Genomic DNA, 24,952 nt, shown 5'->3' with positions numbered 1-24,952 from the left:
TTAGAAAAACACCAAATGGATAAAAAGGTTGAATGTAAAACAAATGCATTAATTGATTCTTGTGGCTGTTTGGGTTGGATTTAGGAATTTAATAGTGGGGGAACTAAACTGGAAAAGTTCAAAGTAATTAGGTATTGGTTTACTGGTGATCAAAGAATATGGGGATAGTTGGGGGAGCAAAATATAAACCGTTTTCAAATTGTAATAAATTATAGGGGCAGAGATGTATTGTTGATAGTTTGGGTGTCCGCACTATAAAATATTTTTACAAATTTCAATAAATTACAAAGGTGCTGTTTATATTTCTCCAAGAAGGCCCCCATCCACCTATAAAACCAAGAAAAGGGTGAAAAGACTTAAGCATGAGTGTATTTCTGCCCTTGGTTACGACTGTTGTTGTTTTGATTGTTTTTAGCCTATCTAAATATTAATAGAAATTTGCTAAAAATGAAAAAGCCATTTCTGTGGGTGCACTTGTGCAGGCAGAGGTCTTATTGCATTTGTTCTACAACAATGAAATATGTAATTGTTGAACTTCGACAAAACTTATGTTGTAAGTTATCAAAGACCTAAAGTTTAAGATGATTAATTTTGCATCTAACCCTCAAAACTTATTTTCAATGTTCCAATCTTATTTCATCCATCAAAATTCTGATCTAGCAACACACGGACACCTGTATTTATTTGGTGCCATAAAATGATTCATCTTGGAATTTTTTTTTTTTACATGAACTGAATTTTCTAATTTTCTGTATATGGGATGCTATACTTCGCCACATTGACACTACTTATCTGCTTTTACAACATTAATGACAACTGATGGATGAAAAACATGTTCTCAGTGAACAGAAGCGGAACTAATTATGTTTGTTTATTCTTGTAATTTGTGTTGTTCACAGCTAGAACTGGCTTTTAATAAAGACTTTGGAGAAATGTCAAGCCTAGCAAATGACGAGGTATGCTGCTCATGTCAGTAATTTGGTTTATTCAATATTTTTTTGAAAAAAAATTCCCATTTTGACAGATCATTTTATGTTCAGTGGTATTATCAAACTTGGTCCAGATCTATAAGCAATTAGAGTTGGTATTATCTCTTACATGTGTCAGAAGTGTACTACAGTTTGATAAATTCTTGTTTGTTATTATTTAATGCTAGTTGGTCTTTGCGCATGCTTCCCTTTCTGCAGCCCAGTTTAGCAAGAAGTTCTGCATTTTTTATTATTATTTTTATTAGGCTGAATTACACTTGCTCTCCATAGTCTGTGGTTTTGCGTGTTGTCACTTGACACACCCCTATAGTTTCAGACTACTTTCAGTGTGCTCCTATCAATCCACCCCATTAACATTGAAAAATAAACAACAATGCTAACCTTTTTTTTTTTTTTTTTTTTTTGTGATAGCAAAATAAGAGATTTTGATAAGAGAAGAATTTACAAAGAGGAGAATCAGACATCTCCTATCAAAATTCTGGGAAAAATCCAGAAAAATATTGAAACTAAAAAAGCAAATAAATACTATGAAATATCAGTGCAAAAAATTCCTCCATTCTCACTGAATTTCCAAAAAGCTAGCTCCCATAAAGCATCCAAAGCCAATGCACCATAAAGACGCCAAGTAATGAATCTTTTTGGAAACCAGCTGCCCATTCAATTTTCCCTGAAAAAATCTGTGCATTATGCTTCAATCATAATCCTTCAATTTTATATATTCTGGCTAAGTTATTGTTTTCAACAACATTGAATGATCCAGGCACATTGAAACAATTGCAAAAGGCATTATTGTAATTAGATAAAAGTGGTAGGTGTAAAATGCTATCTGCCCAAATTGAAACCTGGATGATAATTTCTTTCAAAATGGAACTCTGGCATTGACTTTTCTGCAAATTCACTTATTAAGATTAAAAAAAAAAAACCAATATCTTTTGATAATGAGTTTTTAACAAATGTATTATCCATTTTCTGTTGAAGTTCTTGGTAAAAGAGGAAGCCATGAATGTTACTCATCCCAACTGGCTCTGGGCTTTTCCATTGAAGTTTATATGTTTCTCTAAATCTCAATTCAATTGATATACAGAAAGGTAATTAACCAATTCAACATTTTCTGGTTTAATTTAATGAGGAGTCAAATTCTCACACCCCACCTGGGGGGGGGGGGGGAGTGGCACTCAAAATAAATAAATAAACAAATAGAGCATCTGATTTCCATATTGTTGCCCCATTTAGCAACCCAAGAAGGGGTGAATTGGGTAGATGCTTAAAATGATTCAAAATCCAGATTAAATCAGTTAAATCTCAGATGGAAAAACTATTGGGCACTATTTGAATAATGCTTTAAAAAATAAAGAATTAGGGATGAGAGAGTCAATTGTAGTTGTTCGGCTAAAACTCGGTGCCTACATTTCTCTCTAAAGCAGCTCTTTGAGGATGCAATATCAATGGCCTTTCTCAACTCTAACCGTGTTCAATACTTTGTCAAATTAGAAGAACTCAAATGTGTAAGAGAAGGATCAACATCTAGTTGTCTGTGTGTTGGCAATATCACCCCTAATTACCACACTAAAGGACAAACTTTAGTACCCCTATGATGTTTTGTTGTCGCCAAAATCGGTAGGAGGCCTTGGGGCTTACACTCATGTATAAAGGAAAGTGAGCATAGATGCACTCTTTAGCTTCTATTCTAATGGACTGAATGTCTTTTGTTAGGAACCAGAAGAAGATGCAGTGATTTTTTCCAGGAAATCCTGACTTAAGTTGACCTTGACCACTCTCTACATTCCATGACAATGTGCACCCAAAATAGGAATGAATAAAGAGACTTGCAAACCCATAGAAAGAAATTATTATTTCTTGTGGGAAAAAACTATTTGCTGATATGAAAATAAAGATATGGAATTACCCAGGATTGTGAATGAATAAGAATCTTCATTAGCTTTCAAATAAATAAGTCAATAAAAGGATAAATGTTTAGCTGAAATTACTTATATTTTGAGAACCTTTTTTTAACTTCCATCCATCTACTGAATGCCAACTCATACTAGATCTAGTTGCATATTATTGGAATTGACAGTTTCCCAATTTGAGTGGCAGGAGGCTTTTTAGGAGAGTGGCGGGCAGTTGTTTTAGTGTTAAATTTACTAAATCATTATATTTCTTTCTCCATGATGATGTTTCATTTGAGTTGTCTGGTTTTGCAGAATGCATATATATCCAAACGCATTCTTATTTGGGTGGAGGAGCAAACATACTGGATTGCTTCTCGTTTTCTTTTTTTGGGTTTTGAGCTGGAGCTGTACTCTCCCAGTGAATATTGCATGGTATACTGGTATATTTATGCTGCTCTTATTAAGCTTGCTGAGAAGACACATATTAAGACAGTGACAAGCAATGATGCTGGTATGTTAACTCTTGTACTTATTTTATGTTGGTTTGTGGATAAACATAGAGGATCTACCAGTTTAAAGTTTTGAGTGTGTGGAGATGCAAATGGGTTTGTCCACCTTTGGTGTTTTTCTCTCTGTTGGCAATATGCACCCTTGTAATGACGTCTCCATGTGCCTCTACTGGTCAGCTAAACGAAGGGGGAAGAAGAAAAGGGATTCTCCGAAGGATGTAGCTAGGGATTATCACATCCCACCTGCGGTCCTGTTTCTTCAGTGCCACATATGCCTCGCTGAAGGTCTCACCCTGGTAAATTTGCTTGTTTTAGCTTTGGAGGAGTTTAGAACAGGTCTTGTTAATTTGGTATGACTGTTCCTTCACCATTATCAATCTGTTTCAATACTTGATAAATTGTATCCCTTGCAGATGCTTGCTGCCCTGAGGAATGAAAATAAGCTTTTCCAAAATCCAAGCCCTTTTAATACTGAGCATGAGGTAGGACTAGAAAATTTTGTACTTGTTAGCTTTAGCTTTAGGAAACATGGCAGTCAGATTAATTTCTGCTGGCTGTTGCCAGTTTATTTCCTTTTATTTTTCCTGGCCACTTGTTATTGACTTCCGCTAAAACTGGAAAACAGTCTGGTTTCTTGCATGATTTATCTTAGAGTTGTGGTACTTGAGAATTCTTTTGCTGACATTAGTCAATGCCAATCTAAAGAGTTGGCTATTATTTTTTTCTAATCCAAGCAGAAAATCAATTGTTTTACTTGCTTTACTTATGCAACCATGGGAACTTGCTTGTCATGTGCTTCTATAACCACTTATCTTCAGCGTTCCTAATCAGTTTATTACCCTCTTTCTGTATTCCTAGACATTCATTCAGCATTTTGAGCTTCTTCAAAAAGCTTGCATCCCTGAGCACGTTTCATACATCCCATTCAAGGAGTCTACTTCCCATGCTCGCTTTTCGGTGAGTACATTTTTTAAAATTTGTTTTCATGGTTCACTTTGTCACTGAATGTTAACCAACTTCTCCATTTACTGTGCCCAGACGTTGCTTGTGTACAATTACTTCAAAGATGCTCAGAGGATTGCAAAGGAGCTCAGAAGTAGCTTTTCCAATGACCCGGACCGAATGGCTGAACTTCGTCAGATAGAGCAGGTTGCAGAGCACAACGGCATTGCCCTTAATGTCATTGGCCGGGTAGGAGCCCTAGACCCATCACTCAAGGTTACGTTTGAGTTCAGTTACCATCCCTACTTTGCTATTGCTGTAGTTAAGAGATCTTGAAGGCATTCTTTTGAGTGATCACCTCCACCAATTTTGGGGCACTCTAAGTTTCTGAACCATTTTCAGTCATTCAGCATAGCACTTGTAACATGTAAATTTTTGTTTGTTTATTTTTTTATTTCATTATTGAATGAATATGTAGCTTGCTGTGAGAAAATGAATAAACTAATAAACATAACATTGTTTTTATAATGTAATCAGTATTCTTGTTGGGCATGTATTATACAGAATGCGCAAGACAATTAATGGAAATGTTGCAAAAAATTTTGTTTGGTTTACAGAATCTCACATCCCCCTGCAATGACATACACTAAAATCTTGTTTTGGAGAAAAGATGTTTAGAAGCTACTGTTGTTTGGTTTGCGTGATAAAATTCTCAGTGTGATATCACCATGTTATTTTGGCCCAATAGAACATAAAAGTGGGAATTCTGAAGGACCCCGTAACCTAAGCATAACCTGACTTTGAAAGTATCTCTTAGAAGAGCCCTAGGGTCACAGATTGGAATGTATTGTTAACTCTTTTAGGGTAGCTCAGAAGGAATAGATCTTGATGGAACCGTCTGAGGCAGAATGCCTATTTTTCTAATTTGGGTTGGGCTTGAGATGTTGATGTCTCAACCCTTCTGTTGTGGTTGGCTTTGCATGGATGGTTGGTGGCCTCACCCTCCCCCGACCAACCAGTGGCTGTTGAGAATCAGAGTTCACATCCTCTATTATGCTAACAAGTGGTGCACATCACATGCCACACATATTATTCGAAAAAATCTTCCTTTTTCTTAGTAGCATAAATTAAATTGTTAATTTTATAGTACAACCGAGCTGATGCCACACCAATAGAAACTCACACGATGAGGTGTTACTCGCCCGAACGAGGGTATAGAAATGGTTATTACATAATTTGAGGAAATGGGGCCACATAGAGAAACTTGTGTGAAACAGGAAATTACTGGTCGACATAAAATTTACAACGTACCAATTTTATTTTACAGTAATAATTTTCATTAATATGCAAGCGGAGTGTTTGCTGCAAGCATTTTTTTTGGTACTCACCTTGTTTGATTCCTAAGATGAGAATTCAGCGTGGAGGTAACCTAACTTTGGGGCAGAGCTGAGTTTGGGAAAGCAGAAAGCTGGACGGTGGACACAGTTGGCCTAAAAACAGTACCGGGAGGAGTGGTCATTTCACATTTCCTGATTAAACACAGTGCAAGTGCTGCTCCTGCCTGAGGAAAATGACGAGGCTCCACCTAAATGACAACAGCTTCTATCCATTATTATTATTTTTTTAATATTTCATTTTAAATGATTAATAAAATGTTACTTTTGTATATATTTTTTTTGTTATTTGTAAAAAAAAAATTAAAGAAATGTATTTTAATTTTTTTCGAGATTTTTTTTTTTTTACAGATATTGAAAAATTGAAAAAGAATGTAGCATTTTTTGCATGATTTAAAAATTAGAAATAAAGAAAATTTTAAATTTTTTTTGAAACCTTGTTTTTATTTCACATATCCATCAAACAGAAGAAGTTCGAGGTTGCACCAAACATTTTTGCCCTAGGATTAGAAGTACTAGTTAGTTGTCCAATCACTCTAGTACGTGATATGCCTGCCAATACAATTCTTAATTTTAGTAATGTTAATTTTCACAATATTTTAAATTAAAAATTTTATGGTGAATAAATAAAATCTTAGGTACACATATCCCACTTACAACTTACACTTTCGATGGTCGTATATCCTTTAATTAGAATAAAAATCTATGTTAGGCAACAACCCCGAGTTACCAAGATGGGGATTGCACGAATTTGAGGAATAAGCATAATAACACTTCACTCTATTATGCGAGCGTGAGTTATGAGCTTTCCAAGAAAGAGACAAATTTACTCCCTCTAATACAATAAAGCAATAACACCGAGACTCAAATATCAATGCTCTCTGCTTTTTTCTATAACTTAAAAAGTGTTAGGGTTTTCTCGAACAGCTGTTTCATTTACCATGTGTTTTACTATGTGCACGTACCAAACTATTAAGAAAGGTGCCTCGTATTAACCTTAAAACTTATTACCCTTTAGATTGATTGTAGATATATCTAAACTATTGTTCACACCAACAAATATCAAATTATTTTTTTAAACCTAAGATCAAAAGTACCCCAAAACATGATATGCCAACATAATCGTCAATTTAACTCATCCTAGTTTTCACTGTTTTGCATAATTTAAACTCACTAAACTTTATGAAGAATGAATAAAATAATAACCAACAAGAGCACAAACAAACATTAACAAAAAAGTATGCATAATAATTTATTTATTTTTTTTAAAAAAGGAACCATTGGCCTATGAGTGAGATAAATTTCAGAATTATTGAATTTGGATAACTAATCTCTTTACTCTTGATAATTGTATCGGGATATTTAAGCACAATATCTGCTTCTAGCATAGCCTTCTGCCATAATGCCGGTGGATTCCCAACCAATTTTCGGAAAGCATCCATAATATGCATTTGTAATTTTGTACCATTCTTAATTCCCTGTCTCCATCTTGGGTGACCACACCAAGGGGGAGCCATTCATCATCTGCACCATAACATGTTCAGAAGTAAAAACCTTGGAAAAGACAAGCACCTATATATAAATAAAATAAATGACAACCACCACCAATGGGGATTTGGGTGTGCATTTAATTATCATCATACTTTAATATAAAGAAGTCTAGTTGTGTTTTGGGCACAGAACAGCTTGAAATGAATGGTGCATGTGGCCTCCTCAATAATGATTTATTAGTTGGATTATCCCTCTCAACCATCTCTTCCAAGTGGCACACCATGCCATGCTGGCATGCTGTGCTGAGATGTCTTTCTGTGAACCATCTGTGGATCCCACTGTCTTTATATATTATATATTTTGTATAAATTCAATTAATATAGAATTGTCAATTATTAATTAATTATAAATGAAAAATGACTTTTTATTGTTTTCTAAAATCTTTGTATAGATATTGAAGAATCACAAAATAAGGTACTTTTTTTTGTAATTATTTACAAGCTAAAATTACAAAATGAAATTTATTTTCACAACGGAAGTTAGCCAATGCTTATTCCCCAAATACCGTCACTGATTCTTCTCCGGGAAAAGAAGTTCACTACCCGTGGGCCTTCAACCTCCATGCGGCATTGGTCCGTCAAACTTTTGCCCATTGCAAAAAATTTCCCACTGCTGCCCCCTGTAAGAGTCTAGGCCGTGTCTTAGTCCCAACGTGGGGTGATCATCCTCTCGGACCAACTACTGATCATCGCCTTGATAAGCCATTGCCTCCGCTCCTTTTAAATTTTCTTTTTCACACATATTAACTCTAGGCTCGCTTTTAAAACACAACAATGTTTCTTGTGTCACTCTGCAAATTGTACCTAGCCAACTTGGACTATTGGCATTCCTTTTTAGATTAACTTTAAAAAAAAAAAATAGCTATTTATTTTTAAAACCTAAAAGTTAGCGACAAACTATTATATTCTATGATGCATTAAGGATTTTTTTTTTTCTGAAAATTACAAAATTATTATTACATTTTCTGAAAAGACACCTACTTTTATTATTTTAAACAGTTTTAAATACATTTCTAACTATTTTAGCCGAGAACCATCTTTTTTTTCTAAGTTATAACATCGTCTTCTTTAGAAGGAAGACTAAATAATATTTTGACAACGACCCAAATTACTTAGGTCCTCTTAATATGTTCTTTTTGAAAAAAAAAAAATTCTTTTTATAAGGCAAAAGGAATCAAAGTAAACATTTTACACCAAAACACTCGTAATTACTATTTATAGCAAATTCTAACGTAAACCCTAACCATACGTTTGATACATATGAATGTAAAAAGAATTTCAATGAAATGAAATGAAAGTCATCATTTGATTTCTTTTGTTAACATTGTCTAACCATTCAAATTTTCATTACGGTCCATTCCTCTCACATTCCATCCCACAAACTAAAGGTGAGTTAAAATTTTATATCCTTATCTACTTTTGGGTTATGTTTGGAAGCACAAATTTAAGGTCTTAAATTTAAATTTGCATAAATCTAAATAAAATTTAGTATAATTATACGGTAAATCTTATTCAAATCCACGCAAAATTTAAAATTTTAACATTTGAATTTCAAACTCATCAAATATTCACTATATGCACAATTAAATTTGGTGTCTATAGATTGTTTGCACGCCCCAACGAAAAATTATATAAAAATTCACCTCTCCATATGTCTCTATACCTGTTATTTAAATATCAAACATATAACAAATTAATCTTAATTTATATCATATTATGAGGAATAATATTCATTTATCACATCCTAGTTCAAATTAATCTATAAAGTTGAGAGTTCATTCAGTGAGTCAGTAAGGACCGTGGATGATAATGAAGATATGTCTTGAGAGTCGGGTTGGCTGAACATCCAACTAATGCACAGAAGTTGTGTCTGTGTTCTGAACTTTATCCTAATCAGCGAGACTTGAGAGTGGAGGACGCTAATTCATAAGTTTGGTACTGCACAGGTGGCCCAAAATGACTCATTAATAGCTGAAGTTTCTATGTAATAAAAAAAAAAATAATCTATAAAGTTTTTACAGATGGATGCGCAGAAGTGGGTTTGTAACTTTGCAAGTATTCTTCTAGAAAGTCGGCTGTGTAGCCCTCTCAAATTTTGACCTACAGCTTTCTTCTTCCATAATGACAGCCAAGAACTTTCCAAAGCAGGAAACTTTTGAGTTGACCGAGATATGAAATTTCTAGAGAGAGAGAGAGGAGAAAATTCAATGAAGAGAGAGTGGAAGACTACCAACTGGCACCCCCTTTTAATGTTTGATTTAACACTAATCATACATGCTAATTTCTCTCTTCGATTTTTTTTCTCCCTCTTTTTTGTAATTGCGTTCACACTGAGTCTAAGCTACCAACGTCGATTAACACACATATACGCATAGTATTTAAACTATCAACGTCGCTTAATTCTATCCTTGATGAATTTTAAGGTTCAAACAAATAGAAATAAAAGGAAAATAAACTCTTTTTAGTAAATAAAAACGAAATAAAGTTGTACGAATGATCAATGTTCTTACGAGACTTTTTACTAGACTTTTAGATACATTTATAAAAGAATTTACTTTTTTTATGCTTAGTTATTGAAGAAAGTGAGTTTGACAAATAAAATATTAATAAAAAATAAATAAAATTTTGATTTTACACTTGATTAGTATTTAATTTCTCACAATTCTTAATTGTATTAGAATACGTCATTATTTTTAATACTAATTGATGTAGGGAGAAAATATAATGAAAAATATATTTCTTTCTTAATTTTCTTTCCTTTCATTTCATAAAAAAAAAAAATCCTTGATCCAAACGGAGCTTTCAAGTTTAACTAGCTCGTAAAATTTAAAAATAAAATAAGATAATAAAATTATAACTAAATTAAGTATCGTAAAATTAACTCCTCAAGACATCAACCCTATTCTAAATTTTTTTGTTTGGAATAATTATAGGTCAATAATTTTAATTCTGAAATTTCTTTTTTAAAAGTTATATTATTACTCATCTAAGTAATGCAAAACCATTCTCCACATGTTTAGAAGATGTTAGAGAAATTTACCTATTTTATTTTGAGACATACCTATTGTTTAGTATTATAAATACTATTATATTCATTTTCTCTTTAATAATTTTATTTTCAGATATCAAATATTAATTTATTTAAAATAAAAATTTTAAATGTACATTAATCTAATTTTATTGAATTTAATTTTTTTTTAGTAATACTTTGTTTTTCTTTTAAAAGATTTTTTGTCTACAAAATAATTTATTTTATTTGTAATTTTGATGTAGGACGGGAATGGTCGACCTATGTCCTATGATTCAACCCTCACACAAGCACATACACTTAAACACTTTAACTTAAGAATTAAATTATTCGAATATATACACAATAAATCATGCTTTATTTCACATATTCAAGAATTTTGAAAAGGTGTATGACTTGTTCAGCAATTAAGTTTCAATTGGTTCTTTTACAAAAGAATCAAGTTATACGCTGAAAAGTTGTTATTTCAAAGATTCAAGAATAAAAGTTCTATGTTAACAAACTAATATTCATACAATTGATTTTAACTAGTAAGTACCAATATTGCAATCTATGGATCAAATGAGTTATTCAAAGATATAACAAAAGATTCAAACACAAGTACTGAAGTTATCAAGGGATTGATTTGGATGATTTGACGTTGTTCCACACATAGTTAGGTCACACCATAGGTCCTTCATACAAGTTTTGAATCACAAGATGAACGCAGCAATAAAGTGTAGATGATGATCGTCGTGCGGATGTATGGAGGTGCTGGCTATGTAGTGTTGATGAGAGTCATTAGAGTATCAGATGGAGGAGGGGTTGAAGGACTCGTTGGATAGTTTAGTGGTCTCTCACCACTTGATCTCCGGAGAAAACGTCATAACCTCACACTACTCACTCACAAAGGAGATGAACAAGCTTTATAAGTTCAAGCAAAAAAAATATTTCTTTAATATTCAACTTCAACTTCATCTCTTATTCTTACAATAAGAAGACTATTTATAAACATAGTTTGGGAGACAAAGCATTAAACACTCAACAACTTTTAACAACTATTAACCTAACACAATTAATACTTACTAAAAAATAAGAAACTTCAACTCATAAGCACACAAGTCAAGTTTAATTATCTTGTATTATTATAATTCGAATTTGAAATTTAAACATATTTCAGAAAGAAGGTCAAAATCGTGTGGGGCCCATTAGAGCCATGTCGGGCTCATAAGCCATTTGGGGCCCACATGGGTGTTGAGTTTGACTTTGATTCAACACTTCATTTGAGTCTTCAAATATGGTCTTCAAATACTTAATAATCTTGAAATAACATATCTAAGCAAAATATAAAGTCAATATGATAATAAAGTCTTCACATAAAAAAAAGTCTTCTATCAAAGAAATAGAAGATCTTTAGTTGATCTCATGTGTTCTTCTAAAACATATATAAACAATAGTGGACATCTGGAGGTTGTTCATATGTCACCACATCAGCAAAAGAGTGGACATCGGGAGGTCATCCTATGTCATCATATTAGTAAAAGGGATACATACGACATCTTGATCCCCATCAAATTTTATATATGATATTTAAAAATTTTGCCGATGTCTTTTACTTTTTAACCCAATAATGTTTCTCTTTCAAGCCCAAACATTTAATTTACGGAAAATATATTTCATAAATTTATTTTTATTTAATTTTAACTGAGTTTATTTTCTTTTAGAAATATTTTATCTTACCCTTAAAATATAGGGATATTTTTTTTTAAAATAATTTATTTTATTCCTACTTTTATTATCTAGTAATATCGAGATTCCATCATATTGATATGTATATATACTATTTGTTTATTTTATTTTTAAATCAAATAATTTTTTTTTATGTTCAAGCAACAATTTATAAAAAAAAATTAAATATTTTTTCTTAAATTTTGGTTGAATTAATTACTTTATTTTATGATTACTTAGTTTGACTTTGAAACAATAAGAATATTTTTGTCTACACAATAATTTTTGCAATTTATATTTCTATATAAGTTATAAAATTTATTTCTTTAGGGGTGTTTATTATTGCTTTTAAAAGATAAAGATACTTTTGGCCACAAAATAATTAAATTATTCATACTTCGTATAGAAAATTTTTTTTTATTATTTATTTTATTTAAATAATAAAAATAATTTTGTTAAATTGAATCCTTTATTCACCATTTTTCGAAAGTATTCCCCAAATAAACTTCAGAATTTTTTTGCAAAAGGCATAAGACCTAGCTAGTTTAAAATAGAAAATATTAAGATTTAATTTTAGCAATATAAGTAATTCAGAAGTCTTTTTTTTTTTTTTTTTTAAATTTTAAAAGTTGATTTTTTATGACTATTCTATTATGGTCAATCTATTTACATAAATTTCACTTTTTTAGGGGAAGGGAAGTCACAAAGACACAAGTATGTGATCTGACATTAGTAATAGGTGTGTATTCGAGTTGAATCGACTTAATACAGTAAAATACTTAAACTCAATTCGACTCAAAAATTTTAAATTTGAAACTCGATTCAAAGTCGATCGATTTCATAATTGCTTAACTCAGAGATAAGTTTATAAAATTTGAACTAGACTCAATTATAAATTAATATATTAAATACATATATAAAAATATATATAATGTACATATAATATTAAATATATTTATAAAATATATATTCGAGATGTGGAAACAGTCTCTTACAAAAATATAAGATAAGGATATATACTATACACCCATTGTAATCTGTCCCTTCCCTAGACCTCACATACGAGGGAGTTTTGTGCACCGAGCTGCATTTATTTATTTTATTTTATGTGACAAAAAAAATAAAATTAAAAAAATAGTTTTTGCTTGAAATTCGATTCTAGTATTATTATTGAGTTGGAACACGACTCGTTAAAATACTCGAATAATTTGAACTCAACTTGAACTCGAGTAGAGGCGAGTTAGGGGACGAATTGAGTTTGAACAGCTCGCGAGTAAGCTTGACTTACTTACACCCTTAGTTAATAATAATAATGTAAAAAAAACATTATTTGTGATAAAGTTATATGAAACTTAAATATCCATATATAACTATCTCAAAATTGATTCATAGTTAGTTATAATTATTTCAGTGTTTATTTTAGAAACATAGCTAAAATGGAGACAAAATGATTAAGTTATAAAATTAAATATAAAAAAGTAAAGAGTGAGTGTTTAAAAATTAAATTTACGGAAAAGAAAAAATATCATAGATCCTAATAGTACTCAAATTTTAAATAATTTATTTTATGTAAACTTTTAATTTCAAGGTGAAAAGATTAAATTTAAAAATTATAAAATCTATAATACCAGTTCGATTCTCCCAAATCATTTTACATTTTAATTCTTGATATTAATATTAGATTATATCGAGACAATTTGGCCTAATAAAACTCCCAATTAATAAAAAAGAATTTGTCTTTTTTTTTTTTGTTTAAAAAAAAACTCTCCTCCCCACACTTATTTTGCAATCAAATAAAAAAAATAAAATCTTGAAAATCTTATTTTATTTATTTATTTATTTGGCGGGTGGGACCCACGAGATTTAATCCCAAAGCAAAGTTGGGTCAAATTTCAAATTTTAGCTGGTTGGCAACAATCATGAAATGAGGATAAAGGTCGGACCCAATACTTTTATCCCCATAAATCCCATAAATTACAATTTACCCAGTCCCATTCTCGTAATAGACTAAAAATCTAGGGTCATTTTTCTCATGAAATTCGAAAAAGGCGTCCTCGAACGCCAAGCTGGTGCCGGTGCACGGTGTTTCCATGCTACCGCTTGTCATCCCCAGACAAGGTTTATCCCTGGAGTGCTTTTAAAGTCATTATTTAAAATCGGAGTTTTCATAATATGCGGCGCACCCACAGGCACCTCTCTCCCTTAGCCCTCCGATTCGTCCCAGTCCTCGCCGCCCCCCGATCCGACGGTCCCCATTCGACGTACGTGGTCAGTACATAATCTTACAATCCGTATTCTGACACCCCAAGAGCCGAAGAGAGAGAAAGTGGAAGGGTGTGTTTTTATCATTTTATGTATAAAATTAATAATGTTCGAGACGCCGACGACCCAACCAAACCGAATTCATCTTCGGCGACTTTTCGTGGTCACAGGCCAGTCTCTACCATAGCTCCTGCTCTTCTCTCCTCCTCCGCAACTCAATCTTTCCTGCGGCTTTACTTCTATATTCGCGATTTAGGGCTCGGTCCTGGTGATTTGTGATTCTCTGATCTCGCTTCGATTTTCTGTGTCTCTGTGTTCTGTATGTATTGGATTCGCGAATTTGTGTTTGCGCGTGAGTGTGCTTGTTTTGCTTATTGTTGTGGTGTTGTTTAGATCTTGTGTAATGAGTGGATGGTGCTTGTTGTTTGTTTCAGCCTCGATGTTTAGCTTATTTTTGAGGCTGAGGTAGGTGGCTGTGTGGTCACTGTTCTTGTTTTGGCAGATTTTTTTTTTTTGTTTGTCATTTAATTCGCCCTGAATGAATGCTTCTGTTCTGCAATTATTACGTCTGCTTGCGTTCAGCTAGATTGTTGTACGGACGAGTGATATTGTTCGAATTTGGAAATATTGGGTTGATTATTAATATCTTAGGAGTTTTCCGAGAAAATTTTTAATGGTAGTTTCATATTAGCTGTTGAACTGGTGATCGATGTTGTGATTCTGGTTCAGCGTCTGAAATCTAGATTTCTTGATTTCGTGGTGTTGAACGTGTATGTAGTGGTTGGATCTGAAACAGGGCAATATAAACTGGAATTATATGTCTGAATTTCATGGTTTTGCTGGTTCAATAGGAACATTGACGTATTTGTGTTTGCAGAATAGTTTAGTTTGACTTTGATGAGTGATTTTTGTTTGTGGTGATGAAGATCCAAAATCATTTATTTGGTTTGTTTGTGTAGAATTTTGTGATTGAGTGGGAGAATGTCGGGAGGGAAGAGCTTGAGGAAAGCACTCGGAGCCATTAAGGACACAACAACTGTTGGATTGGCTAAAGTAAATAGTGATTATAAGGTATAACAAATGGTTGGTACGTTTCATGAAGATTCTTGCAATCAGGGAAGTTTCTGATTTAGTTGGGTATTGAGTTTTGCAGGAATTGGATATTGCTATTGTGAAGACCACAAATCATGTTGAACGCCCAGCAAAGGAAAAACATATAAGAGGTGGGTACTCCCTCTCTCCCTCTCCCCTTGCTGCTCTCCTCTATACACAAGTTTGCAAACATACATCCTTACAGCCTTTTTTGAGAGGTCAAAATGTTCCAAGATTGGAATTTGGGACATGATATGCTGTATCATGGGAATGATCTCCTTCATTCCATTTTCCCCTTTTGACCTCTAGAAGAAGGAAATGATTGATGGTAACCTGATGTATTTTTTTTTCCTGTTCAGCTATTTTTGCTGCCATTTCAGCTACAAGGCCCCGGGCTGATGTTGCATACTGCATACATGCTCTTGCTAGACGGTTATCAAAAACACATAATTGGGCAGTACGTATATCTGCAAAATTTAGGTTTTTAATGATGCAATGGAGCATATGGGGTACAAAATGATATACTGCAAACTAAAGCTGCTGTTGCTGCATGATTCACAAGAATTTTCTGTTTTAAGTAGTGAAGTAGATGTTGTTGATGAGATTATTTGGCGTATTGTATTATTTATCAGCATTTCTGCCTTCATTTGAAATGTACGAAAAAGTTACATAAAGTATAGAGATGTTGATGCCATACATATCTTCAGTTTACCCCCTTTAGAGTATGAGTGCAGCTAAAGTAGATTCCATTGAATGACGAGCCATCTTTTGAAGTAAGGTGTATGAGGGAGTCATGGTACACTGGATTGATGACTTCATGAGGCCTTTTTGGCTAATACTTTAAAAATTTTTACTAGTTACTGCTGCCATTGGAGTCTGCAGCATATTCAACAAATTTTTGTAGGTAATGATATGGCTAAAAGTTATACAGAGACACCATTTTTTGAAAAGAGATATTGAATAGGGATTTAATATCCTTGAATCTTTCAAAAGAAATGGTCCATAATCGCATAAGTTGGTGGAAAATGATTCATATAACCGATCCCACCTAGTGGGACTTAAGGCTTGGTTTTGTTGTATGCTTCTTTTTATTTTTATAGCACACATCTAATTGTTAACCAGGACCACCATGAAGCATGTGTTAGTAATTGTTCTTTATTTTACAGTCTTGCTGCAGAAATTGAGTTGCACACAAGTGAGAGAGAGAGTAATTCAATTGACATTAGAGGGACTAGGAGATGGAAGACCGTAGACCTAGAAAAACTTGGATTGAGGTAGTAAGGAAGAATTTGATGGTCTTCCAACTTTTAGAAGATTTTTTGATAGATTGATCAGACTGGCAGAAGAAGGATTCTCCCACAGTGGAACTTCAAATTTTGCTGTTGTTGTTGTTACTGTATTGTGGATTGCTGATTGTTGTTCAACCAAAGTGCAATATTTAGGATTGAACTTTTCCTAGTGCTCGTCTCCCAATTTCTATGGGATTAAGTACATGTGTTGCATATTTTCTTATTATTTTTACTGTTCTGTAGTTTTCCTATACTTATTCATGATGTTTACTAATTTTCATTTTCTTAAGGCTACTAATTTTAGTAGGCTAGTTGTAGTGCCATCCTTTTAGTAGGCGATTCTTATGTAAAAATTTTCCTCCCCTTTTCCTATTGAAGATAGCAATCTTAGCTTATTGTATGTTTGTAGGGTCAAATGACTATAATAATACTGCATCTAATGCCTCAAGAGTACTCCACTCAACCTTTTTACTGTATCGCCACAACATCTCAGTTTTTCTTGGGGTTTACTTAGCTGCATCAATTGTTGCGTACGTAGTTGAATTAAGTCCTAGGTGGGTGGGTTTAACTTGTTTATTTTTGGAATCTGTGTGATCATAATTAATGGTGAAGTTTGAAGTTCTCTTGGAGTTTTCTGAACTGTTTGTTAAGTATTCAATTCTTTATTATGTCTTTTATACAATATACTTTTATGTCCTATTATTTTGTATGTATATGAGATTGAGATGCATCATAATTATCATTAATGTATGTTATATTAATGCTCACTAACTTTTGTACTTTAAAGTCCTCAATAGTTTTTGTGAGTGTTTATAGGCATTAGGAAAATATAAATTCGAAGTATGCTTTTGTCACCTAGTGTAAGCCTTGTTCACAAAACTGAATCATGTAGTTGCTGCGTGGATGCATGGCCTTAAATGCATGCTTTTTTTTTTTTTTCATTGTTAGCATGACAAGAACTACTCTAATTCTTAAAACTTAGTCACATCTGCTGTTAAAACTACATGAGCAGAATTTTGGACGTGATTTTGATGGGCTGACTCAGCTGAGATGCCTCTACAGAACTACGACAAATTCCTAGATGAGATTATGAGCAATATTTTAACTTTACATGCACTTGTTGACAAAACCTTTTTCATTGGATCAAGGTTTGCATTAGTCATTTCTGTTGGTTTATAGTTTCTCATGTATTGTTGTGGGGAAATTTGTAATTGTTATTGAAAATTTTATATTTTATTTAACTTTATTTACTTGCACATTTTTATGTTTTAGTTTAGACAGCTTGAACATTTTGATTGGGTAAATTTTGTAGTTTGGATCAGGTGACTGACCATTGGTTGGTGATTAGGTTGCATTGAAAACATTAATTGTTATTCATCGTGCTTTGAGGGAAGTTGATCCCACATTCCATGAAGAACTCATTAATTATGGCAGGAGCAGAAGCCATATTCTAAACTTGGCTCATTTCAAAGATGATTCCAGTACAAATGGTATGCTATATATATGTGTGTGTGTGTGTGTGTGTATTTCAAATGTGGAACCAGTTAACTTTACAACACAAGTTTATTATTCCTGAAAATTTTCATTATTGCGCAGCATGGGATTATTCTGCCTGGGTTCGCTCATATGCTTTATTTTTGGAAGAGAGACTGGAATGTTTCCGTGTGTTGAAGTATGACATTGAGACAGATCGCCCTGTAAGAAACTTACTCATTTTCACATTTTATTCATGCCATTTTTTCTATTCAAAGAGTCAGTTGCTACTTTGTATTAAATACAAATTCTATGACAATGCTGAGTTCAAGTAGCAGTACAATTTTTTTATGCTGCAGTCCAAACAAAAGAAAGCATAAATGTCTGTACTTTATTGTCAAGAGTCATGCTTGATGTCCAATAGGGTTTGGTTAGAGAATTATTTGGGTGGTTGTGTTAGATTATCACTTTACCTTAAAGTTGTGAACCAACAATGTATATCAAGCCTCAATACTCCCCCATACGTGCAGCCCAATTGCATATGGAGAGATAAACGAACAATGAATGACATCTATTGTTGGGAACAAGATAATTTTTTAACGAACTTGCAATAAACATGGGCAATAAGACTAGAACCCTGGACCTCCTGGCAACCATTGCCCTGATACCATGTCGGACTATCACTTTATCTAAAAGCTTAAGCTGTTTGGTTGTGGGCCAGTGATGCATACAAGCCTTAACAGGTTGGTTATTTGGAACACTGGTGGTATGAACCGGTTTCATGCTATGGATTTAGGTCTAGTCATAGCTAAAAGGTATAGTGACGAAGGGTTTTGAAGGCCCACCAGCTTCTTGATGTATCAAAACTTTATGTCCCAGCATTTGCCCAATTTTTTTACACAAAGTGCATCTCCATAGACATTTTTTGTTTAGCTGGATGCAAAAACTTGATTCCAGATTAAGTTTATCTGGAGGATCTTGGGAATTAATTTATGCCTTCTTCTTGGCTTATTAAATCCTTCTCTCCTGGTTGTTATGGACTTTTGCTCCTTGCAGTTTGTCTGTCTGTAACTTGATTCCAGATTAACCATAGTCTATACCTGAACAATATTGCCTTGCCTTGTCAATTGAAATGCTTAAGCTGTTATTCACAAATTCAAAGTCTAACTGTCTAGTTTGGTTTAATGCATGATGATTTATGCAACTCATGATTCAAATTGTGGTGCAGAGAACCAAAGATCTTGATACAGGTGAATTGCTTGAGCACTTACCAGCTTTGCAACAGCTTCTTCATCGTGTTCTTGGTTGCCAGGTAATTGTGTGGTTTACTTGGTTCATTATCAGTGGGTAGTATTGGATATAATTCACTTTGGTTTAATTACATATTGTTATGCCTATCACATCGCCAATTTATACATGACAAATGTTTTTAACAGCTCTTGATTTTTCATGGTCAATATTCATGAAATTTTATGCAGCCACAAGGAGCAGCAGTTCATAATTTTGTGATTCAGTTAGCACTTTCAATGGTGAGTCAAGTGTGTAAGCATATATTTTATTTAATAGCCTTCACTAAAGTGAATTGAAGAAGAATTCTATGCCCTGATGGTCTTATGTCATTTTAAACAGGTTGCTTCAGAAAGCATTAAAATTCATAATGCCATAAGTGATGGTACAGTTAATATGGTCGACAAGGTATCCTATATTTTTTAGCTTCTTAAATGAGATCTTTTCTATCAGGGAATCAGTGCATTACATGTATTTTTATGGCAGTTCTTTGAGATGCAACGTCATGATGCTCTAAGGGCGCTGGATATATACAGGAGAGCAGGCCAGCAGGTGCTGTCATCTGGAAATTACTATTCTAATAAACATTTAGACAGTTATAAACTCTGTGAGGAGAGGATTTTTTCCATATCGCTATATTTTTTAATTTATTTTCTTTTTCAGGCAGAGAGACTGTCAGAATTTTACGAAATATGCAAAAGCCTCGATGTTGGCCGCGGAGAAAGGTTTTTAAAGATTGAGCAGGTTTGAGATTTCTCTTTGGATGCCTTCTGGAATGGATTTGATCTTCTTTTCTATTCAAGGTTACTTATATTTTTTATTGAGACATTTGTTAATGATGAAGCCACCTGCATCTTTTATACAAGCTATGGAAGAGTATGTAAGAGATGCTCCTCGATCTTCAACAGCACGCAAGGATCAGGTATGAGAGTTCCTTCCCTCCCCTCTACACCCCCCCTTTTTTGGTGTTTTTCTTAGCTCTTCCCAGAGACATGAATAACTCATGTTCAAGATATTTCGCTTGAATTCACAACACTCAAACATACTGAGCAGTTGGCACCCTAGGAAAATCAGTTGGCATTCTGAAAAGTAATATTAAACAAACTGGATTATTTTAACTCCATTTTCTCGCACCATGATTTGGAATTTGGATAATGTAATCTTCTATCAGTTCTTTTCTTCTCTTGCGTATTCATTTATTTTATCGCTCATCATTTCACTAAAAAATTGACCATCGTGCTCTCGCATAGAAAAGAAATGGAGTAAGAGTGGCATTTTCTTTCTAATGTTTATTTGAAAGATAGTTGATGCATCCACTTGCACAAATGGAATAATATTTGTGAAATCTGAAGTGATATTTCTTCCTGGTGGTTTCCTAGAAAAAATAAAGAAAGAAAGAAATAGGATAACATATAAAAGTAAACAATATTTTCCTTGTGGTTTTTTGTTTGGGTCACATATATAAGTAAACAATATTTTGTGGTTTTTTGTTTTTTTAAATATTTGCCATTTTGATGTCGATCAAATTTTCTGGCCATTTCCACCGAATTTTTTTTTGGTTGTATTTGTAACTTTCTGTGTCTTCTATTGGTGTAATATTCATGACTTTTTCCATTGCTTAGGTTTGTTTAAATTTTGTTTAAATTTAATGGAGTCTGGTCACAGTTACTAATCATTTATCATCAACCAAACAGGTGGTTGATGATAAAATTGCTGGTCCCAAAGTAATATTAGCCATAGAGTACCAAAAGACCCCGGAGAGAAAGGAGGCCAGTCCACCATCCCCTCCTCCCCCTGAACCAGTTAAAGTTGAAACACCTGTTGCTGAACCACCTGATTTATTGGTAAATTTTCAAGCTCTTTCTTTGCTCTTTGCGTCGATTATTGAGCATATTCATTTTGCAATCTTCAAACCACACCTGATTCATCTTGACCCTTCCTAAGGCATCCTTCTTTGTTTGTTGCCAGGGACTGAACGATCCTATTCCAGAAGCTTCAGACTTGGATGCGAAGAATGCCCTGGCTTTGGCCATTGTTCCTGTTGGTAAGTTTTATTTGAGAACCTGAAGATATATAAAGCTTTTAACCATGATTCAAAAGGTTGAGAACTCATTTTAATTTTAAAAAGCGGCAGCCTAATAAAATCTGCCTATAACTTCTAAGTCTTAAGCGCAAAGCTTTATCCTCCTAATGAATGAACTTCTCAACTTCAGGAATTTGTGCGGAATGTGGTTTTGCCCAAATGCACTAACCCATGTGTTTGTAAAGTTGGAGTTCAGACCTTAGATATGCATTTATCTACATATGAATGAAATGTTCATGTACAAAGTTGTTGTGAATGAAGTCTGCACTAATTCAAATTTTGGGTCCCGAAAGCTTTGCTTCCAAACACAAACTAAGCTCTTACGTGAATTCAGGAGTTGTTTTTACTGTGTGGAAACTGCTGTAATGTTTATAATTGCTGATGTTGCAGCTGACCAACCAACTTCGACTGCTCCAACTCCAGCGAATGGAGCTACAGGTTGGGAATTGGCACTTGTTACTGCTCCAAGCTCAAATGAGAATTCCACTGCTGTTAGTAAACTGGTGATTCCTCTAGATGTTCTTGATTTTAATCTTTTCCATCATCCATCCATTACATTGAAAGTTAGGGATGTCACCTGCTGACCAGAATATTACCCAACACATTAGGAATCACAATCAGAAGGGATCTCCCTCTCCTCACTTGCACAGTCACCGCACTTGGTGCAAAATATCCCTCACCCACGCACCTTTTCTTTCTGTTTAGGAAATTTAATTGTATGTGTATGCTGATGGTTTTAATCTCATGCGAAATAACAAGGGGGGAGGCTTGGACAAGCTTACACTAGATAGCCTATACGATGATGCAATTAGAAGAAACAACCAAAACACGAGCTACAACCCTTGGGAACCAGCAGTCTCAGTGGCTGGTCCCGTGATGCAACAAACAGCACACGACCCGTTCTTTCCCTCCAACACAGTGGCTGCTCCACCGTCTGTGCAGATGGCGGCAATGGCAAACCAGCAGCAGGCCTTCATGTGGCAACAGCAGCAGCAGATGATGGTGATTGGCCCACAACAACAGCAGCCTCTAAATCCTTTTGGCAACTCATATGGAGCCACTGCCCATCCTTATGGCTCAGGTATGCCTGTACCATCCTACAATCCTTACAGGGGCTTTATTTAGACCCTCAGAGTCTGCACAATGGAAACACCATGGTAGAGTTGTCAGTTTTGGCTTTCGGGAGTGAGGAGTCATGAAAGGAAGTATAGGTAGTGCATGTACCATATGTTGTGTCTGTGCAGTAGTAGAAAGAGATTTGTTTACCAATAATTAGTCAGGGAAGGGCTTTGTATTATTGATTATTTATGTTGATGAATGGTGGAAATAATATTTTTGTGACTGGGAAATTTTTTAACCTGCTTGAGGCTCAGTGTTTAAGCAGGGTAGTCATACCTTAGTCAAGAGTTGGATTTAAATGATAGCAATGATTTGTAATCTCTTGATTGTTTTTTGGTTAATTGTGTGGAGACACTGTTTGATTAATGATTCTTGTCTATATAAGTGGCCTCAAGAGACCATGGTTTCAATTGTCGTTGTCGACATCTCTCTCTCTCTCTCTCTCTCTCTCTCTCAATAATAGTTTTGTGACTGAAATAATTTAACCTACTTAAAACACTTGATGTTTAAGCAGAAGTATCGTGTCCTAGTCAAGAGTTGCATCTGAATGATAGGAAAAATATGTAAACTCTTGATTGTTATTTTAGTTGTGGTTGAGACACTATTTGTTTCATGGTTTTGGTCTATTAATTGGAGAGACCATGTTTTCAATTGTCACAACTCAACATCTCCACTTTCTCTCTCTCTCTCTCTCTCTCTCTCTCACACACACACACACACAGAGACACACACACACACAGACACACACACACAGAGGGGCTCTTGCACACCCAATCCACCACTTATCATCAATAAAATCATACATTGATTGGGAACTACAACATATTAGGCATATTTGGAAATGTCATCTTTGGAACAAGATGAAGATTATTGTCAATTTGCAAGACTCCCATCAAGGTCTGCTTCTATCTGTGGAATACATGTTTCTCCGCTTCATATGAAACTAGTGGCGTGAACACATATACCCGCGCACACAGGTATCAAGAGCGAGCTACTTGCCAACAATTTTCTATACCTCCCTCGCTCGACATTGTGAATCCGTGTGAAGTAGTTGTCATAGCTAAGGCCACCAGCGTCCAAAGAATGCTTAAGATTGCATGATCAATTAATTTATTGTATGAGTTGCATCTGAAACAAAGTAAAATGGGCATGGTTTATATATATATATATACATATATTATTGTTCCATTCATCAAGTTCCGCTATAATAGGAGCCACTCATCTGGTTTGAATTTTAAGGATTTTTGGGTGAAGTATACGAATCATGCCATGGTAAGCAAATCATGTCTCAAAATTTACAATTTGCAGGAAAAGGACAGTCGGTGACTCATTCTTGATTCTTATTTTACACACTATATAAAATAATAATAATAATAATAATGCTTGGAAATAAACAGAGTGAGAATTATTGATGTCAAAAGATGATCATTAGTTGCAATCAAGAAGAAGAAAGCACTTAGTAGGCTTGTGGTCTCTAAAAGGAGCTCTCTTCAATGCTTTTGAGGTTTTGTATTGCAGAAGAGTGTCCCTTAGGGAGGTGAGTATGTATGAGATTTTAGAATCCCCTGCATGGAAGTCCTCTAATTGTGTGCCAAGTGTCATAATGTAATAGAAGGGATATAATTACTGGCGATAGGAGCCCTTCCACTTGCAGGGCTAAGATAAACCTTTTGCTTTGGATAAAGGAAGTAGCTTTTTCTTCCTTCTCTCCTCACTTTTATTGAATTGTAAATTGAGAGATTAATTATCCATTCACCGAGCGTTTCAGAGTATGAATTTTGGACCTTGAATTTTAAATAAAATTTAATATAATTTTATATTATATCTAATCCAAATTTAATATAAATTCAAATCCAAAAATCTCTTTGAACATACACCAGTCTAATTTTAACAAGCCAAAATGCTCAATTTAGCCGGTATGTAGTTTGGGTTTTAATGCATAGACTAAAGCTTTCTTTCACATCTTCAACATATGCTTGACCAAGTATATATCTATATATCGTCTTCAAATTGAACACCACTTGCTTCGATGACGACTTCTTTTGTTGGATAAGAGTTTGATATTTCCTTTCGTGAACTTGGAGTTAGGTTGTAATGGCCATTGAAACACCCAAGATTCATTTATATCCAATGGGGGCTAGGGGTGATCTTTCCTTCTTGTTAAGCTTTGTGTCTTGGGCCTTTAAAAGTTGTCTTTCAATCTAAATTATCCATTTTTTTGGGTTAGTTTAGGACAAGATACAAATAGAGCTCCTTTTCAATTTACTTGGAGTCATATTTGTTTGATAAGTAATTGACCTTTCTAACATTATATGTTTGCGTATCTCAAATTATCT

General features: G+C 34.0%; 2 protein-coding genes across 7 annotated transcripts in view; both read left to right on the top strand.

The window, feature by feature from the left end:
• Positions 1–4,946, top strand: part of LOC131158213 (uncharacterized) — a 46,496-nt gene extending 41,550 nt beyond the window's left edge. For both annotated transcript variants that reach the window (XM_058112917.1, XM_058112918.1), the window contains 6 exons: positions 900–956; positions 3,194–3,392; positions 3,568–3,686; positions 3,804–3,872; positions 4,249–4,347; positions 4,429–4,946. In XM_058112917.1, the coding sequence (XP_057968900.1) occupies positions 900–956; positions 3,194–3,392; positions 3,568–3,686; positions 3,804–3,872; positions 4,249–4,347; positions 4,429–4,668 (783 nt within the window). In that variant the 3' untranslated portion in view covers positions 4,669–4,946. The remainder of the gene's footprint in view (positions 1–899; positions 957–3,193; positions 3,393–3,567; positions 3,687–3,803; positions 3,873–4,248; positions 4,348–4,428) is intronic.
• Positions 4,947–14,156: 9,210 nt separating this feature from the next.
• On the top strand, positions 14,157–23,026 carry LOC131157469 (putative clathrin assembly protein At5g35200). 5 transcript variants are annotated; one of them, XM_058111654.1, is made up of 16 exons: positions 14,157–14,541; positions 15,233–15,344; positions 15,427–15,496; positions 15,725–15,822; positions 18,003–18,144; positions 18,251–18,351; positions 19,356–19,439; positions 19,606–19,656; positions 19,757–19,822; positions 19,901–19,966; positions 20,078–20,158; positions 20,259–20,336; positions 21,109–21,258; positions 21,383–21,458; positions 21,888–22,000; positions 22,257–23,026. In XM_058111654.1, the coding sequence occupies exons 2-16, from the start codon at positions 15,255–15,257 to the stop codon at positions 22,620–22,622; spliced, it is 1,632 nt and encodes a 543-aa protein (XP_057967637.1). In that variant the 5' UTR covers positions 14,157–14,541; positions 15,233–15,254; the 3' UTR covers positions 22,623–23,026. The 5 variants fall into 5 exon arrangements, with proteins under 5 accessions (XP_057967637.1, XP_057967638.1, XP_057967636.1 ...); XM_058111655.1 differs by having other exon boundaries at positions 14,157–14,592; XM_058111653.1 differs by having other exon boundaries at positions 14,202–14,443.
• Positions 23,027–24,952: the final 1,926 nt, after the last annotated feature.

The sequence above is a fragment of the Malania oleifera genome, chromosome 6, assembly GCF_029873635.1.
Source record: "Malania oleifera isolate guangnan ecotype guangnan chromosome 6, ASM2987363v1, whole genome shotgun sequence".
Taxonomy (NCBI): Eukaryota; Viridiplantae; Streptophyta; class Magnoliopsida; order Santalales; family Ximeniaceae; genus Malania; species Malania oleifera.
The sequence above is the reverse complement of the archived record's forward strand: the minus strand, read 5'-3'. Positions and strand labels throughout refer to the sequence as shown.

Excerpts from the sequence above, each read along its gene's own strand:
- LOC131157469 (XM_058111654.1), top strand. The coding sequence starts at position 15,255 with ATGTCGGGAGGGAAGAGCTTGAGGAAAGCACTCGGAGCCATTAAGGAC. Across the intron at positions 15,345-15,426 it reads AAGTAAATAGTGATTATAAG|GAATTGGATATTGCTATTGT; the intron begins GTATAACAAATG and ends TGAGTTTTGCAG. Across the intron at positions 19,657-19,756 it reads TTCAGTTAGCACTTTCAATG|GTTGCTTCAGAAAGCATTAA; the intron begins GTGAGTCAAGTG and ends CATTTTAAACAG.